The following is a 19,108-nucleotide window of genomic DNA, read 5'->3' as shown; positions in this document are numbered from 1 at the left end:
TTCGGGCATACCAGAGCGGGCAGTGGGAGGTCTCTCGGGAGGTGAACAGGTTGACCTGAGCCTTGCCGATCCGTTCCCAAACCAGCTGGACCGACTGGGGGTGAAGCCTCCACTCTCCACTGGGCAAGCTTTGTTGTGACAGTGCGTCTGCTACCACATTGAGGTTGAGTCGCTGCTGGCTCCAAAGGAGGAGACGACGGGCGAGTTGTGACATGTGGCGGTAGCGTACGCCACCTTGGAGATTTATGTACGATACCGTGGTGGTGCTGTCTGATTTGATCAAGACGTGTTTACCCTGAACTAGCAGGAGAAACTTCCACAGGGCAAAGAAAACAGTCAGCGACTCCAGGCAGTTGATGTGCCCCCGCAGCTGCGTGCCCGTTGCACATGGCGCTCCAACCCAATCTGGAGGCGTCGGTCATGAACAGGACGCATCGGGACACCCGCTGCAAGGGGACTCCTGCCCCCAGAAAGCAGAGGTCTGTCCAGGGACTTGGCATGTTCGCCCTGGACTGCGGAAAAGCGGACGCCCGTGAAGGGGGCGGGGCCTGGCAAACTGAATTGCGTAACCGAGTCGGATGGTCCTGGCCAGCCAGCGAGATGGGTTGGGAAGTGAAAGCCACGCATCCAAGCTCCGTGCTAGGGGCACTAAATGGATGATTATTTTTGTCCTACCCGGCGGGGCAGAGCAGGTAGTACAGCGTCGGAAGTCGAAAGTGCGTCCGAGGCTCTGGTGCTGAGAAAAGACTCTAAGCACTTACCTTGCTCCGCACACACGGCAGGGGGCAGGTTAGTGACTGAGGAGGAGGTCCAGCGTCGGCATCCTCTAGACTCGTCAGAACCGGTCGGCCTGGGGAGAGTCGTGGCTTGGCTGGAGGTGGGGGGTCCGCGTCCAGGGGACTGTTGAGGTCTGGTGGCAGAGTGCCATGAGAATGGCATTTGTCGGCCAGGTGACCCAGAGACAAAGGAAATTGCTCTTTTATTGAGAATGTGGGCAAAAGAAATAACTTCAAATAAAGATTCTCCTCCTGGCCCTCCACCAGGAGACGGAATGGTCTGCTTTCCAGCTCCGGAGCGAGTGTATCGGCCTCTGGGTCGATCGTTTTAGGACAGCCTGGGAGCCTTCCGGGTCCTCGAGGGGGTCCGTGAGACAGGGGGCGTGTGCTCCCTGCGGGGTGCTCGACGCTGGGGCTGAGAGCTGGGCACGGGTTGAGGCGGAGCACGTTTTCTAGCTGCAGGAGGACACCCTCAGCGAGCAGACGGGGCTTGGCCCATGGTGGCAGGATATGTGAGATGGCCTCCGTCTGCTTTTTCACCGCGGAGAACTGCTGGGCGAAGTCCTCGACGGTGTCGCCGAAGAGGCAGAATTGGGAGACAGGGTCATCGAGGAAGCGTGTCTTCTCCGTCTCGTGCATCTCGACCAAGTTCAGCCACCGGTGACGTTCCTGAACCACGAGTGTGGCCATTGCCGGCCCGAGTGTCTGCGCTGTGGCCTTCGTGGCCCTGAGGGCGAGGTCGGTCACTGAGCGCAGTTTCTGCAGCACGTCGGGATCAGGACTACCCTCGTGCAGATTTTTAAGTGCTTTGGCCTGGTGGACTTGTAGGAGGGCCATGGCATGCAGGGCGGAAGCGGCCTGTCCAGTGGCGCTGTAGGCTTTAGCGGTCAATGATGACGTCATCCTACAGGCCTTGGAGGGGAGTACAGGGTGACCCCACCAGGTGGCGGCGTTCTCGGGGCACAGGTGGATCGCAACCGCCCTATCCACCTGGGGAATCGGTGTGTACCCATGGGCCGCTCCACCATCGAGGGTAGTGAGAGCGGATGAGCGAGGGGCTTTGTGACGAGCAGAGAGGGGTGCTCTCCATGCAGTCGTCAGCTCATCATGCACCTCCGGGAAGAAAGGGACCGGGGGGCATGGCTGTGAGCGGTGCGCAGACCCCAGGAACCAATCATCCAGCCGCGACGGCTATGGGGAGGATGGAGGGTTCCAGTCCAACCCCACGCTGGCGGCGGCCCGGGCAAGCATGTCGGACATCTGGGATTCAGCCTCAGCCTGGGCATGCTGGCCCGAAGGTGGCAGCCCAGACGAGACCTCCGCTCTCCGATGCAGCGGCGAGCTCATCCAGCTCGGGGGGCTCAAGAGGATAGGCAGGCTGGCTGTGAGGCGAGCCGCTGTTGCCGGATCGCCTCCATCACCAGCCGCGTCATCCTCAATCCCGTGGGAAGAAGGAACGATGCGGGGGGCAGCTGGAGTGCCGTTCCTTCGGTTGAAGGTCAACGTTGCCATGGTCATGTTCTCGCAATGAGACAAACGCTGCCTCGGTGTCATCACAGCCCAGACATGAGACAGCACCTGTGGCCATCTGAAGCGGAGAGCACTCTACCGCATCCAGGAACTACACAGGGGCGGAAAGGCATCTTTACAAAGACACGTCCTGAAAAGGACATTCAACGCCGCTGTGTATTGCTCTTTTAGAGAGAATAACTATTTTATACAACACTCTTTTTAGTATTGCGCTGTCGAAGCGCCCAGGGACAAACTGCACTACCATGCAGAGAAGGAGAAAGCCGATGAAGTGCGCCGTAGATCCAACAGCAGTAATCGCTCAGAGGTAGAGAAACTGGTGTGTGACTCGCAGCTCACTGCATACATGACCATCGGCTCCGAAGAAAATTTCTGAATGAAACAGACGCATTTCCTAGTCTTTATACCCATATGTCCGGGGGCGGGACATGCAAATTCTGTCCGGCAACTTCTCATTGGCCTTTTTTCATAGATCAGAGGTATATTCGGTGCTCAAGAGAGACCCCTAGTGTCGCTTCTTCGACACAACGTCGAAGTGAGCGACAGAAGGGGAACTACATTTCTACAAAGGCATCTGAAACTGAAATCTATTGATTTTAAATGATGCTGCATCCAAGCTGCTAGGTGTCAGTGTAAGTCCAAGATGACACCTTTGAGTTGTAATCAGATAACTTTACTGATTGAAGAAGTAATCACATCACTAATTACATACTTTTAAATTACTTTCTAAAACACTTTTCCGCTTAATTCAAAATAATGTATATACCTGTACTTCTTTCTTGTTAATTGTTACACACAAGTCATATGTACACTCAGCAACTCACATTTCTCCTTCACAATGACTCATTATTGGGCCATAATTCATTGTGGCAGGGCTCTCCTCCGCCCCTGGCAGCAGCTCCATCACTCCAGGCGGTCAGGGAGTCCAGTCCCCACTCGCCTCACAGACGGTTCACTGCGTTCACTGCGTCCGGGCGGTCGGTCTACTCCCTCCCCCGGTGGATGGCAGCGGCGCTCCCCTGGGTGGACGGCAGTGTCGAGGACTCCGCGACGGGCATCCCTCCTCCTTCCCGGGCTTCGGCACCAGTGTAATCCAGACCAATGGGAAGGAGGAGGCGAGAACTGGCTTGGCAATATAAATAATAGTTTTAATGATAAACTTAAAAAGACACAAACACACACGACGGACATGTCCGTAAACTATCTCTCTCTCCTTGCACCACCGTCTGCCATCGGCCTTTATCCCTCTCGGAGGCTTAATTAGCCTGATAAGGGACCGGGTGAGTATAATCACAACCCGGCCCCGCCCTCTGCCCTGCCACATTCATGTATTCTACATAAATAATATTTTAGAAATAAGCACAACCCTATAATGTACTTAAAATTAAATTAATGGCAAGTCAGTAAATGTAATCTAATTACAAGTATGTAAAATGTAATGCATTACACAATTTTATTTTATTTTATTTACAAAAGAAGGAATTGGAATACAGTAATTATGCATTCAAATAAAAAGGAAAGTCTAAGCTTTTAACAACATAATTATTATGTTTCTACTCAAAATCATTGTCGATATTTAGCCTAATCATTTAAATGTTGGCTGATAATCATTCAAATGCTTAATTTGTACTTTAGTCCATAAAACTCAAAATATGCTTCTGAGACAAAGTGACAAAATGATGGAACAGGTCACAAATTTCCACTCTTGAAAGTACAAAGTAAATAATAGTAGGCCTATTTGTGTTCAATACATCTGTGGCTGTATTGAATTGCTTTTACAGTACAGAATTAATAACTTAAGAAATGCACTAGCAGCAATATCATGTCTAAGACCATTTTTGAATTAATTTAACTTTTGGTACTTACAGTGGGGCCCAAAAGTCTGAGACCACTAGAGAATGAATATACTTAATTTGATGCCCAAAATGAAGACAGTTGAGGTGAGTTAAAGTAGCATTATTGTTTAGTTGTTATCCACAATGCATCTCTCTAGTAGTTTGCAGATGAAATGCCTTGACAAAATGCAGACAATCGTATAATTCAATAGAAACTTTTATTCAAGAATGTTCTCAAACAAATGTTTGTTTTTTTATGTTTGCAAATGCATTTACAAATATAAAACCCACATGTCATGTGTTTATAAGGACAGATGGTGAATAGATTTTAAACCCCACAAGGTTAGTGAAAAAGATTACGTTCTGCATAAACAAAAATAGAGATTCAATGACAGAATGAACAGCATTATACAGCTTGAGCCATAAAACTGGCACAGAAACTTTACATCTAGCTCCTCCTCAGACACTGAGGCCTGAGACAACTTGCTGAAACTCATCACAATATGATCCAACAGGTTCGGCAGAGACCTGATTTCCACGTTTTGTCTGTGCTATATTTCCATCCTCTGAAGTGCCAATTTCTCCAGAGGATTCAGACTTATAATTCAAACTTTAAAATACTGATTTGTTTAAAGATGTAACAAGCTCAACCATAGTGTCTTTCTCAATATATATATAGCATTTGACAAAACATAAATATAAAAAATGATTAAAAATAATGTGCCTGAGACATACACAAAAGAATAGTTTTGTTGCACAATATACAAGAATCTAACAAATGCTTAAAAGCGTGCTATTAAGAGCTCAACAGTCTGGTTCCAGAAGTAAAAATCCCATAAATGTTTTCCTTAGGGAAACTATTAAAGATAACTTTAAGGACAGAACTACTGTGATCTCTGAGGTTTAATCAATGGTATATGCTTCTGTTGAAGCCATCAGTACACGTTATTTCAATGTAATTTTTTAGAAATCGTGTTTAATAGCAGAATTCATGTGAAGATCCACACTACTTCCCCCAAGCCATCAGACTTCTCAATACTCAGAGACTGGTTTGACACACACACGTGTCCTGAGTTGCACTTTAATAACTGTCACTTTATAACTGTCTGCTACCTCAATAACTGCTATGTGCATAGAACATTATCTCATAGTATGTTATGTTTACATTTTTAGAAACTGTCATCTTTTTGCACTACTGAGTACTGGTCGGCGCTGCACTGTCTACTGTCCTGTTCATTGTCAGTAATTTGTTGTACTGTGCTGTACTTTTTGCACATGTTTGCACGTGCACTTTATATAGGTATATATAGGTAGTTTATATAGGTATTTTATTTCGTTGTGTAGTCTCATGTGGTCCTATGTTGGTCCTTTGTTGTTTTTATGTAGCACCATGGTCCTGGAGGAACGTTGTCTCGTTTTGCTGTGTACTGTACTAACTGTATATGGTTGAAACGACAATAAAAACCACTTGACTTGACTTGACTACCCATGATCCTGATGAGAAATGTTCCACCAATCAGAAAATTGCAACCAACAGAGCGCATCAAACAAGAGATGCAATCGAGTCAGTCTTCATATGTGCATTCAAACTACCAACATTTATATTTATTCTATACTTATAATCAACAACTCTAGGTCAATTGTTTTATATTTTTCCTTTGTTTTTTATTTGATTACATAATGGGATTACAGTCCACGCCCTCATGAATGATGGTAAGTACACAGTCTTGCACCTTTGTCTTTTGTCCCATAATTTTTTGCTTTAAAACAAAGTTTGTAATTTTGTGATTCACTTCTGTTGGTTTAGTTCATGGCTTAGAACTCTTTGATGAAGGATTTCATGAAACTCCTATGGAACAAATGTATGGGAAAAATACTGCCGTAACCAAGATGGCTTAAAAAGTAGGTGAGCACTGTTGCGCTCCATTCACTTAAATCTGTGTGCAAAGCAAATATTACTCAACCAAGTAATATCATGTTGTGGTTAATAAAAATTCTCTTACATCAAGATCAAGATTCCTGATAAAAGCTGCATCAAGAAAAATGTCCATTCCAGGAAACAGGGCCATAGTTATAAACTGTGGCTACACATTTATTCAGCACTTCTTAGTCACCACCGCAACATTTGTTCTGACAAATATCCGGTCCATTGACTTGACTTGACTTGAACAGCAGATCTTGTGAAAGATACTAAAAGAAATTGCATTGCAATTTAATTAGCAGTTGATATAAAATGAAGTGAATGGAACGATGTTCCTTAAATAAAAATTATGAACAGATAACAGAGGTCCAGAGATTTCCAATGTGATCTCATATCCTCACACAAGCTGCTATCCAGAGGATCTGACTGAGGAGATGGTGGACAATGCGGCTCAGCAGTGAGAAAACACAGTGATTCATCACCTAAACAGGTATATTGCTCTGAGAGAGTTTCTTCATGGGGATAGTGTTGTCTTTGCCATTCTGTGCTATATTTCCATTTTGTGCACTAGGTTTGGCATCCTTCAGAATATATTGACCCATCTTGGCTTTTTTGTAGTATATTGAGTAGATGAAGATGAAGATGACTGAGATGAATGCCACTGTGATTGCAACAAGACCTGCTATTAAAGGCAGGTGATCCTCTGTGTCAAAAGGAATAAAAAAATACCATAAAATCAGACGCAATCAAAGAGAACGAATAAACATTCTAAAAAAGTTATTAAAGGAATGTTCCGGATTCAATACAATTAATTATTGCATTGTAATTACACAGAAATGGAAGTATTATTGTCAATATTAGTAAAGCAAACTGAAACAGTTACCTTTGAATACCAATGTTACATATCTGGTTGTGCTGCCGGCAGAATTGTTTGCAATGCAGTAAATATTCTCAGGTGTTTTTTCTGTTATAGTTAGATTTCCACCATCAGCTTTAACATTAGGGTTGGGGCCCCAGCTGATTGTTGGTTTTGGGTATCCCTCTGCTTCACATACAAGCACCGTTATATATCCTCGAAACACAGGAACTTTGGGAGCCAGTTTTGTCTCATTGATGATCGGTTTAACTTCAAGAAGAAGTAGAAAAACACAGGTAGGGGAAAATATCATAAGAGGTGCATCAGCATAAACTACAGCTTCTTAGTCACACCATGTTAATTGAAACTGAAAACTATGAAAAAGTCAGTGGCCACATTAATAAGTGTGTGTTTTTGGTTTGAATTAAAGGAATAGTTCACCTACACATGCAAATTCTCTCATAATTTACTCACCTTCATGCCATCCCAGATGTGTGTGACTTTCATTTTTCTGCTGAACACAAATGAAGGTTTTTAGAAGAATATTTCAGCTCTGTAGGCCAATCCATGCAAGTGAATGATGGCCAGAACTTTGAATGTCCACAAAGCACATAAAGGCAGCATAAAAGTTATCCAAACAACTCCATTGGTTAAATCAGTGTCTTCAGAAGCGATATGATAGGTGTGGGTGAGAAAAAGATCCATATTAAAATCAGTTTTTACTATATATTTTTCTCCCTGCCCAGTAAGTGGCGATATGCACAAAGAATTTGAATCACCAAAAACAAAAGAAGAAGAAAGTGAATGTAAAAGTGGAGATTTATAGTAAAACTAAAAGGACTTAAATATTGATCTGTTTATCACCCACACTTATCATATTCTGAAGACATAGATTTAACAACTGGAATCTTATTGATTACTTTTATGCTGCCTTTATGTGCATTTTGGACATTCAAAGTTCTGGTCACCATTCACTTGCATTGTATGGACCTACAGAACTGAAATATTCTTCTTAAAATCTTCATTTGTGATCAGCGGAAGAAAGTCGTCCAAATCTGTGATGGCATGAGGGTAGATTAAATGATGAGAGAATTGTTTGTGTGAACTAAATGGAGCTGAAAGAAATGATGGTGCATAGCTGTTTCTTAACGGCAGATTATGATTTATAAAGATATTTGTATTGTGCTATGTGTGTGTGTTGCAAAATCTAAGATTGTCCACTGCCGCCACATTTTCTTAAACAGTAAAATGTAGTTTCTTTTCCAAATACATGTTAAATATTAGTCTTAAATCAAAAGCCATGATAATGATATAAATAGTTGTACCCCAGTTAGTTTTCTACAGTGATTGACAACAAAAGTTTATAGCTGACCAATCCATATACTTACCATGAACTGTAATGTTAAGAGGTTTTGATTTCCCTATAGGAGGTTGAGGTCCTTCTGCTACCAGTTCCAGTTCTGCTTCACACCTGTACTGAACTCCATCATCCGCTGTGTTTGCAGTGATCAAGAGTGTTGCAGATTCATTCACTGGAGTCTTGGTGGTGTCACTGAAGGTGATGAGATTCACCTGAGTCTCTCCTTTGAACCATTTCACCCTTAGACTTTTAACAGGACCCACATCCTGAATGTCACACTGGAGCTTATACTGTTCACCCCAAATCATTGGTCCTGTGTGATTTACAATTTTGATGGAAATATCTGGAAGACATAAGCATAAATGGAATATTTAAAAATGCTGGAACACATCTCAAAAGTGCACCCTAAATTAATTGCATATACCACTTGCAACTCATTATAAACTATCTGACACATTCATCATATTCAGCAGAATTTGAAATTCAATGTATGAATTGATTAATTTGTTTTTTGTATGTCGTGTGCACAAGCCAAATGCTAATTTAATTCTGTGGATATTTTAGTGATGATTGCCCGTGCAGATTTAGTTTAAAAAGTGATTTAGCCATAGACAGACTACATAAAACACTTGTCCTACAGCGTGATGATGTGCTATACTTCATCTAAAACTATTTATCGAGAGACTACATGGAATATTTGAACAGAAATTCCCTTGTCACACCACAGAACTGTTTAAAATGAATTGGCAAAGACAAAGAGGTGATTAATAAATGTGCAAAACTTGAGAGAAATTATGACCATACAGTCAGAGCACCTAAAATATAAAATATTCCAATTATACAAATCATATAAATGTAGGGTACAACAGGGCTAAAGGCACCTCTTTAAGTAAAGATGTGTTGTGGTTTTTTTATCGCGAAAAAAAAAAAGATGAATATTGAATATTGATGGAGCAACACAATTTGTGTGAAAAGAAATAATTATAGAAGTTTTTTTTTAATTAGCCTAAAATATATATTTTTCTTTTTGTTAAAGGTGGGGAGAGGGCATTGGGGTAAAAGGCATTCACTCTTGGGGTAAATGCCCCCGAGGTGTAATAGTGATGTAGTGTAGGGCAATAGATAAAGTGCAAAATATGTCAATATATGCGGTTACGATTGATAAGCTTTTTCGAGTATCAAATTACGATGCTTAATGCTTATTCAAAATAACCACGTCTGGAAAGGGTGCACCATTTTTAATCACATTAGGCAACTCGTAACATCTCAAGTATTCTATAAACAAATGAATCTCCATTGTGATTGGATCAGCCAATGTGAGCCTATTTTGAACTTTATAACAAATGTATTCACCCCACTTAAAAAACCTGAAACCTGGGGGCCTGAAACAAGGGGGATTTTGACCCCAAATAGCCTACTATCATTACAGTTATTACATTTTTCTTTATTTTAGAACATTTAACGAAACTGAATATGTAAAATAATTATTTTGTCTCTTAATAAATCTGGTCATTTAAGGGATTCTCATTAGCTAAATAATTTTACCAGTGGTTAAGGCTCAGGGTTACTGACCAGAAGGTTGGTGGTTCAAGTCCCAGCACCACCAAGATGCCACTGTTGGGCCCTTGAGCAAGGCACTTAACTCCAGGTTGCTCCGGGGGGATTGTCCCTGTAATAACTGCACTGTAAGTCGCTTTGGATAAAAGCATCTGCCAAATGCATAAATGTAAATGGACATTTTATCTATTTATTTATATGCGGTGCATAGAGACAAACACGTGGTAAGGAAAGTGCTGTGGTAGTTTTTGTAGCTATTAAATGTTTTGGGGAAAATATCAATTAAAAGTGTTTTTTACCCCGCGTGTACCCCATGCCTAAAATCTTGATTTATTTATTGGATATTATGAGTCAACCCAATAATGTCAAATCCAACTTATCTGCCACAGCACACTGGCCTTTCCTCCCATTCAGTAAAACTGTAACTTCTTATTTTGTGTTGTTGAGGAATGTCCAGTTAATGTGTTGTGTAGCGCAGAAGTGCACGTCACGGGGTCATTTCCTCTATATTACAATTAAAAAACACTGTGCTTGTTGTCTCAACCACAAATCACAGAAAACAATGTCAGCTCGAGGCAGACGGCGAATGTTAACAAAGACAATGTATTTATCTTATTTGACAACGTTATTCTATCGCTAGATAATGTTCCTGGAAAAAATGGAATGCTGGTGCAATTTGGTCATTTTATGACGTCCTTAAAATCTAATTTCAAGTTCAAACCGAAATCGTTTCCTTCTTTGCTGGGGAAATACAACATATAAATGTCTTACCATCCAACGCATACCGCAGCGACAGCAGATCCAAAATTAGACATGTGACGAGTATCCGATGGTGGCGCACCATCATTTTAATGTTAGCTTCGCTGTATCAACACGGTTTTTTTACGTGTTTAATTATTATGTCGAGCAGCTCTAGAGGTATCACACGCCGTTTAGCACCATTTATCACAGGAAAGCACTGCCCAGTCTGCCCTCGCATAGCTGGCAGTTGTAGTTTAACAACCCTCCCCCACTGATCTCTTTGAGTGCACGTTGCAACTTTATTCATTTGCACCCTCAGAACTGCTTGCGCGTGTGTGTGCGTATATATCTCTATTTTATCAGGCCGCTTCACTCTTTCCCATTTGCCCCTCATTGTTAATACATCCTGTAGATAAGACACATACATGGGAGGGTCTGTTGGAAAGCTACTGTTCGGATTCTCTTCCCACACGGAACATGACTCATACCGGTCCATCTCAAACATTGGACCTGAATGTTGCCTCACACTTATAGACACAATATCAGGTCTCTTTAAGTAGTTTGAGGGTCAACATGAAATTGACCATATTTACTTTCTTATAGGAATAGTTTACCAAAATGTTTACATTTGTACGTTTATATTTTACAAGACTGGTCAGTATAAGTCATTTACAAAATGCCACATGTTAAAAAAATGCAGCAGTGTGATGATGCACATCATGTGAATTCTACAGATAGAATGGGCGAGTCTGGGGAAGATTACAGTCAACACAAAAACTGAGATTCAGTTACTGGATATACAGCACAGTGCTTGAGTCATTCAACTGTCAGATTAAAGTTATAGTTCACCCATTAATGTACATTTTCTCATCATTTCCTCACCCTCATGCCATCCCAGATGTGTATGACTTTCTTCTACTGAACACAAGGATTTTTAGGAGAATATTTCAAGTCTGTTGGTCTATAAAATGCAAGTGAATGGTGACCAAAAATGTGAAGCTCCAAAAAGCACATGAAGGCAGCATAAAATAATCCATATGATTCCAGTGGTTTCCAGTGTCTTCTGAATGGATGCAATCACTTTGGGTGATATTTCAATCTCTTTTTTTATATTAATTTACACATTCAGAATGTGAAAAAGTGAAAGTGGAGATTTAAAGGTAAAAAAGGACTTAAATATTGATCAGTTTCTCACCCACACCTATCATATCGCTTCTGAAGACGTGGATTTATCCACTGGAGTCTTATGGATTACTTTTATGCTGCCTTTATGTAATTTTTGGAGCTTGAAAGGCTTGGTCAACATAAACTTGGATTGTATAGATTTACAGAGCTGAAATATTAATCTAAATGTCTAAGCTTGTGTTCTGCAGAAGTCATACACATCTGGGATGGCATGATGGGGAGTAATTTTGGGGTGAACTATCCCTTTAAATTCATGTTCACCCTGTTCTCTTTATAGACAGGGAGGCCTAAAACTATTTACATTAAATTATCACAAAAAGTGATCCCTCAGGTTAGAGAATTTATCCCTAAACCTTCACAGCCTGTTTAAAAAAATACATTATATATATAATACGCTATCAAAGTATAGCCTCTGTAGTGCCAATTCTCCAGAGTATTAAATATACCAATATCAATGGAAAATATACATTTACTAAGAATGTGTTTAATGACATATCAGACATGTCTCTCAACATGACGTATTTGACAAAACGAATAAATATCCAGAATGATCAATGTGCCTGATACCTATTAAAATATATTTGCTTCATAAAATATCCAAGAAAGCAAACCTAAAAAGTGTGCAACTCAAGCACTTACAGTAGTTGATCAAGCTGCTCCTGCCTAAATTCTTCTTGAAAAGAATATGTTCACTCCAGGATACAAGCCCAATTAACAGTAGATCTTAAAAAAGATTAAAAAAAATTAAATAATGCAGCTACAGAGGGGCCTGGGTAGCTCAGCGAGTAAAGACGCTGACTACCTCCCCTGGAGTCACAAGTTTGAATCCAGGACGTGCTGAGTGACTCCAGCCAGGTCTCCAAAGCAACCAAATTGGCCCGGTTGCTATGGAGGGTAGAGTCACGTTGGGTTAACCTGGTCACTATAATGTGGTTCGCTCTTGGTGGGGCATGTGGCGAGTTGTGTGTGGATGCCGCAGAGAATACCGTGAAGTCTCCACACGTGCTATGTCTCCGCAGTAATGATCTCAACAAGCCACGTGATAAGATGCGTGGATTGACGGTCTCAGATGCGGAGGCTACTGAGATTCGTCCTCCACCACCCGGATTGAGGCAAGTCACTATGCCACCACAAGTACTGCACATTGGGAATTGGGCATTCCAAATTGGGGTGAAAAAAGTGAGAAAATACCAAAATTAAATACAAAATAAAATAAAATAATGCAGATACATTCAAGTTGGCAGCTGAAATAATAATAATACTGCTTCCATAACCTCTCTCTAGATGCTCTGACAGAAATTGTGAGGCTCAGTAGATAAAGCAAGCTCAAGAAATCAAAACCAAAGATGAGATACTGATCTATCTGTGAAAGTTCCTTCACAGGATTTGTGCTGGCTGTGCTGTGTGTCCATTTTGTGCATTGGGCTGAGCATTCCTTGGGCTAAAATACCCCTTCTTAGTCATTTTATTGTAGATGAAGTAGATGCAGAGGAGGATTAAGATGAACAACACTGTGGCAACTATAGCTGCTACAATTCTGGGCCCATTATTCTCTGTGCCAAAAGAAACAAAACATACAAGTAAATCAGTCAAAATGGTTCAGCAACTCTAAGGAACACTTGGAATCTTATTGCAACAGTTGCTACATCCAAGTGAGCAAGCAAAACACTTTCCATTTGTTTGCCATCTCTACCATAAGAACTTATATTGCATAGAAAGGCATCCTACTTTATCCTGCTTTACACTTTACTGCATCACAAGCAATAAGACCAAATGGTTAAAATCTAACTGTAAAATGATCAAATCCATGCAAACATGTTGCAAAAATTTGGATACAAACCAAAATCCCTCTGCACATGCGTCAAGCACTAGGAAGTGTAATCAAGCTTGAAATAATGATTGTGCCCAGAGACAGCAATGGCAAGATGTACAGCATAAAAAGGGTTATATTTTGGCCTGTTCTCACCCAAAATCGATTGGATCGTGAAGACATGGATTTAATCACTGTATCACTTTAATCACTGAGTCTTATGGATTACTTTTATGCTGCCTTTATGTGCATTTTGGAGCTTCAAAGTGTTGAACCCCATTCGCTTGCATTGCATGGACCTACAGAACTGAGATATTCTCCTGAAAATCTTTGTGTTCATCACAAGAAAGTCATACACATCTGGGATGTCATAAGGGTTTTGGGTGAACAATCACTTTAAATATTCTTCTTGTTACACATCATCTGACATCAAGTCTTCAAATGGAGCATTACTAGACAAATAAGCTAAACAACACAATCCAAAATTGCAACTAATATTTGAAAGGCGAGAGTACTGTGATCGCAAAGAAGCTGAAAGATGTTAGCAACTTGATTGAAGGACAAGTGAACATTTTCGAAGGCACATTGCACTGAAGCAAAGAGAACAATCAAATGCATCTTAGACTTAATTGTGTTTTCTGACATGTTCATTAAATTTGATAATGTAATCTACAGCAGTTTAATCTGTTAAATATAATGTGTTGTTACTTTAATGTAAACAACATTTGTCCTGTTCAAATGTGTGCTGTTATGAAACAACCACAGTTTCATTCTGAATGTTTGCAATTTCACAGAAATTGAAGCACTTCTGTCTTTCAGTAGTCCTAAAGCCAACTGAAACAACTATTGCAAAAAATATGTTGGAAATCATACAGTCATGTGGCAGAAGGAAGAACGGTAAAAAAATGTATAGTTACCTTGTACAACCACTGTTACATTTCTGATGATGCTGTCAACAGTATTTGAAGCATTGCAGTAGTAAATACCATTAGTCTCATATGTTGCTTCTGGTATAGTAAGATTTCCACCAGAATTGTTGGTGTGGTTCCAGCTGATTGTTGGATTTGGGTGTCCATCTGCTTCACAAACCAGCACAAGTGGATAGCCTCGAGACACATACACTTTGTAGGGCAACTTGATTTCATTGATGATCGGTTTATCTTCAGGAAGAAAGAAAAGAGACAGTATTAAGGGGTGTTGTATCTGGATAAACAACTGAATCCAATTCTTTTCATGTTTATATCAATACATTATAAAAAAAAAAAAACATTTGTCACATTAAAGCTTTTTTAAAGATTTTTTGGTTAAAAATTGTCATTATTGATTTGAGTACATAAACAATCAGAGTTCAAAACAATGTCCTTTCCTTACCCCGTTTCACTACGGTAAGCCGATAAAAATAATTTTAAGCTGTCGGTTCGGATTTGGCGCCAAATTGCTGGATTATGACGTTCATCTTTGCGCCGTTACGTCATGTCCGTAAACACAAGAAAAAATTGCGTCTGTCTCGTGTTCCAGCTGCAGAAACTATTTTCAGTCAGTCACACTCGCACAGTTCAGGACAGCATTGCTGCAGTTTGGATGGATGTTTATCTGTTATCTGTTTGGCGAAGTTGTTTACCTGCTATAATTCTTGGATATGTTGTCTGATTGGTTGTTGAAAATAATATTGCTTGTCATGCTTGTATGAATCGAACATTACTCGTGTTTAGACCGATCGCGATGTATCTAGGTTGGTGGGGGAAGTTACTGTGACATGTTTGAGAATATTTATGACTTCTTGCAATTGTTATATTGCATATTTAAGCAGATTATTTTCATGTTTAATAAAGTATATTTTTTCCTATCATTATTGAATCCTCGTTTTATGTTTTTAGTTTATGGTGTTTTTGTGTGTATTGCATAGGTATACTATTTTATTATTACGATTCACTTCCATTATCAACTGAAGTTGTACAATGTGAAATATAAATATGTTTCACTTCTTAAATTGATAAGTGTAGTACAATACAAACATTAGTAGTAGATACACTTGAAAAATCCTATTAAAATACACTGGTAACTGGTCACGATCACACACAGGCGATCTAGGAGTCTAAGAAAGCTGAAATCATAAGATTCATCTGCCAGAAGAGCAGTGCCAAAACCCGACTCACATGTGTTCTTCCTCAGATTGCTTGCAATTTTAATTATTAACCACAGATGTTGCTAGAGAGCACAAAGTTATGTAGTGTATCTTTGAAGGAGCTGATAGAAATAATAAACAACTAATACTGAATGACAGAGAAGCTATAAATATAATTTAGAGTCCTGCAGTGTGAGGGCCACAAAATGCAACAAAGCACTGGCCATTACAAGCAAGCATAACACAAAAATAATATAAAATGTTATGTTTATCTGATATTATTGTTGAAAGAATAAACATTTGTTAAATGTGAATCCTAAATCAAAATTTGTGTTAATCATTTAGTTGTTCCCTAGTAAGATAAATGTATTTTTTACTATATAAATATTTCCGGTTTCATGGTCACTGCAATGCATTAAATGTCTGCATTAACAATTTAGTCCTCTGCATGACAAACGATGTTTCAAGAAAAATCTTTAAAGCTGAATCTTTAAATAGACTTACAGTGCACAGTAATGTTGAGAGGTTCTGATGTCACTGTAGGAGGAGTTTGAGGTCCGTCTGGTCCCAGTTCCAGTTCTGCTTCACACCTGTACTGAACTCCATCATCCGCTTTGTTTGCAGTGATCAAGAGTGTTGCAGATTCACTCACTGGAGTCTTGGTGGTGTCACTGAAGGTGGTGAGATTCAACTGAGTCTCTCCTTTGAACCATTTCACCCTTAGACTTTTAACAGGAGCCACATCCTGAATATCACACTGGAGCTTATAATGTTCGCCCTCAATCATTGGTCCTGTGTGATCCACTGTGCTGATGGACACACTGTCTGGAGTCTCTGTGAAGGAACATTTACACAACCTGATTCTCTACATCAAGGAAAGTATATTCTTTTTAAAATATCAGAGAAAAGAACGAAAAAACTATAATACATAGAAACTCACTGTAAATAGTGATTGGGAGAGGTGATGAACATTGTTTTCCATTATCATAGTTGATGAAGCAGAATACATCTTTTTCCCATAGTCTCAGGTTTTGTACATTCCAGGTGACCAGACTGTCGTTGATAGTGGATACTACTCCCTCAGCCCTTTCCCATCCCATCCCTTCATGAGTGACAGTAGCACTACAGTTAACTGAGACAGGACTGTTGTACTTCACGACAAGTCTCGGTGGGTTGAACTGAACAGGGCATTCTGCATGTGTAAACAGATTGAAGAGTGGGCCATGACTTAAAATCAAGTATATTGAATATCGGCATTCTAGCACCATTTATTTGACCGAAAGAAACAGATAAAACCAGCTATCGCAAACACACACAAGTCTGGTCAGAATGAAGTTACTTATAAACTGCATGCAAAACACACAAGAAAAGTTTCTGGTTGTTGTGAAAGACCATCAGTCAATGACAGTTTAGAATCATATCTAAAGAGGGGTATGGATTCAAGCCTGTACCTGTTAAATACATTGAAGAGGCTGTGTTTTAAAATGATAAAGCGCCCCCTTCCTGCATATACAAGAGACAAAGAACAAAAATGGGCTTTTCCCAATCAGTGGGCGTTTTCAAACCGTTGAGATTCCCTACTTTCATTGGATAGTTTAGAAACGCCCATCTTGATTTGAAAACGCCTATAGATGTGAAAACACCCATTACTGTTCTGCAGAGACCTCAAACTGAACGGTGCCAAATGAAAAAGACAAGACAGAGTAACGGCATTATGCTCCTGGACAGGCTGAAATCACCTACTATCAGTTGTTAAGGATTAAAAATGGTTTGGTATCTTTTCACTAACAAAAAAAGTACTATAATTTTTTTTTAGGGCTCGTTGTATTATTTAAAGAACCTCGGAGTAGCGTGTAAACAATATAGCCTAGTACTAATATGGCAATATTTCCGTAAACTACCATCTGATCCATCATTCTACCATGATACTGTCACGATACTTTTAATATGAACTCAAAACTAGCCATGTTTTGTTTTCAGATTGTCTGGGAAAGCTTGAAGTAGGTTGCCAAATGAAAAAGTTAAATAAAAAAAGAAAGAAGATGAAAAAGAACCGAATGGAAATTATTTACTAACGTTAGGGTAACGTTTAGTGTTTGCTGGGCACATGTTTTACCCATATGTTACTATTATTTGTTATTACTAGATGAAAACAAAGAAGCTATATTTCCATAATCTGGTTCATTAACTAATCTCAAATAGAGAGACATCAAGAGAGAAAATAAAAACAATCATGGAAAAACAATTGAATACTTACCAGCTGCGACTAGCGATAGCAGATAGAAGTACAGAAAACTCCTAAAACATCGAAACAGCGTTGCTTCAAACGTTTTCTTTCTTCTCTCGAATATCCGAAATGTTGTGGTGAGAAACAAAGCTCGTTTCTGCATTTTACAACAATGTTAAAGCGTTTTCTGCGGTCCCTAGAAACGTTGTCTCCTCTCTGTGTCCTGCTCTGCGTTATGTTTGTTTCGCCGTGTGGGAGAGGGAGATGGTGCCGTTAGAGTGAGTGTTTGTTCAGCGGAACTCCCTCCCAATCCTGATGTCCTGAAGCTCTCTGGAATGCCCCGCTTAATATAGGAGCCGGACGCTTGTATATATCTCCTTCACATTTGCCATTAATTCACTTTCAGTTATGTTGCACATGCACTCAGTGACTGTGTCATACTGGAATTTACCTTGAGTTTTTTATTTATCATGGTTAACTACACAAACGAATAATAGCGGGTGGGCATGATTTTTTTTTATCAGACTGAAAGCTTAGAAAAAGTACTTTTAGATAAGTAAGCAAGACAAATATATATTATTGCAAAATAGCAAATGCGATTGTCTACAATTTGCACAATAATATATATTATATTTTTTTTTTTTTTTATTTATTTTTTTTTGCACGTGTTTTGGCACATGTGCGCCAAAGAGTAAATACAATTGTCTACAATTTGCACAATAACTAAATGCACATGGCTTGCTGATCAAAACTGATGAGTTGATTCTCAGTGAAATTGTCGAACTCTTCACAACTTCTAAACTTTCTTTCATCATGTGATACATCACATGCAAAATTATCCATTCAATTATCAAAATATGTCAGACATACATGTAGGCTATATTCAATAAACATCTATGACATGGAATGTTTTTTCATGTGTTTATTTTTTTTTATTTTTTTGCAAGAATTACATTTTCTAGCAATTTTCTGTTCACTATATTCCACTTCACATGTAAGAAATGTGTAAAAATGCAAATGTGAATTTTCTGTTTATATGTAACACATTGCTACAAAAATAAACTTACTGTATACTTACAAAAGTGCATTTCCTTTTTCTGTGTACTACAGTATTGTACATTATTATATTTTCCCACTAAACTTTACATACTGTTGAAATCGGTCTCTAAAAAGCTCAGTGCGATA

The 19,108-nt window shown here is 39.9% G+C and overlaps 1 protein-coding gene across 1 annotated transcript in view; it reads right to left on the bottom strand.

Moving 5' to 3' along the window:
- The window catches only part of LOC127652294 (hemicentin-2-like), a 77,634-nt gene extending 59,226 nt beyond the window's left edge, over window positions 1–18,408 (bottom strand). Inside the window, exons 1-7 of the mRNA XM_052138434.1 lie at window positions 17,954–18,408; window positions 16,637–16,888; window positions 16,201–16,530; window positions 14,489–14,731; window positions 8,307–8,621; window positions 6,946–7,188; window positions 6,551–6,765 (exon numbers count right to left, since the gene is read on the bottom strand). Coding sequence (XP_051994394.1) covers window positions 6,551–6,765; window positions 6,946–7,188; window positions 8,307–8,621; window positions 14,489–14,731; window positions 16,201–16,530; window positions 16,637–16,888; window positions 17,954–18,086 — 1,731 coding nt within the window. The 5' untranslated portion in view covers window positions 18,087–18,408. The remainder of the gene's footprint in view (window positions 1–6,550; window positions 6,766–6,945; window positions 7,189–8,306; window positions 8,622–14,488; window positions 14,732–16,200; window positions 16,531–16,636; window positions 16,889–17,953) is intronic.
- Window positions 18,409–19,108: the final 700 nt, after the last annotated feature.

Source organism: Xyrauchen texanus, chromosome 12 (assembly GCF_025860055.1).
Source record: "Xyrauchen texanus isolate HMW12.3.18 chromosome 12, RBS_HiC_50CHRs, whole genome shotgun sequence".
NCBI lineage: Eukaryota > Metazoa > Chordata > Actinopteri > Cypriniformes > Catostomidae > Xyrauchen > Xyrauchen texanus.
This window is presented reverse-complemented; position numbering and strand designations above follow the sequence as displayed.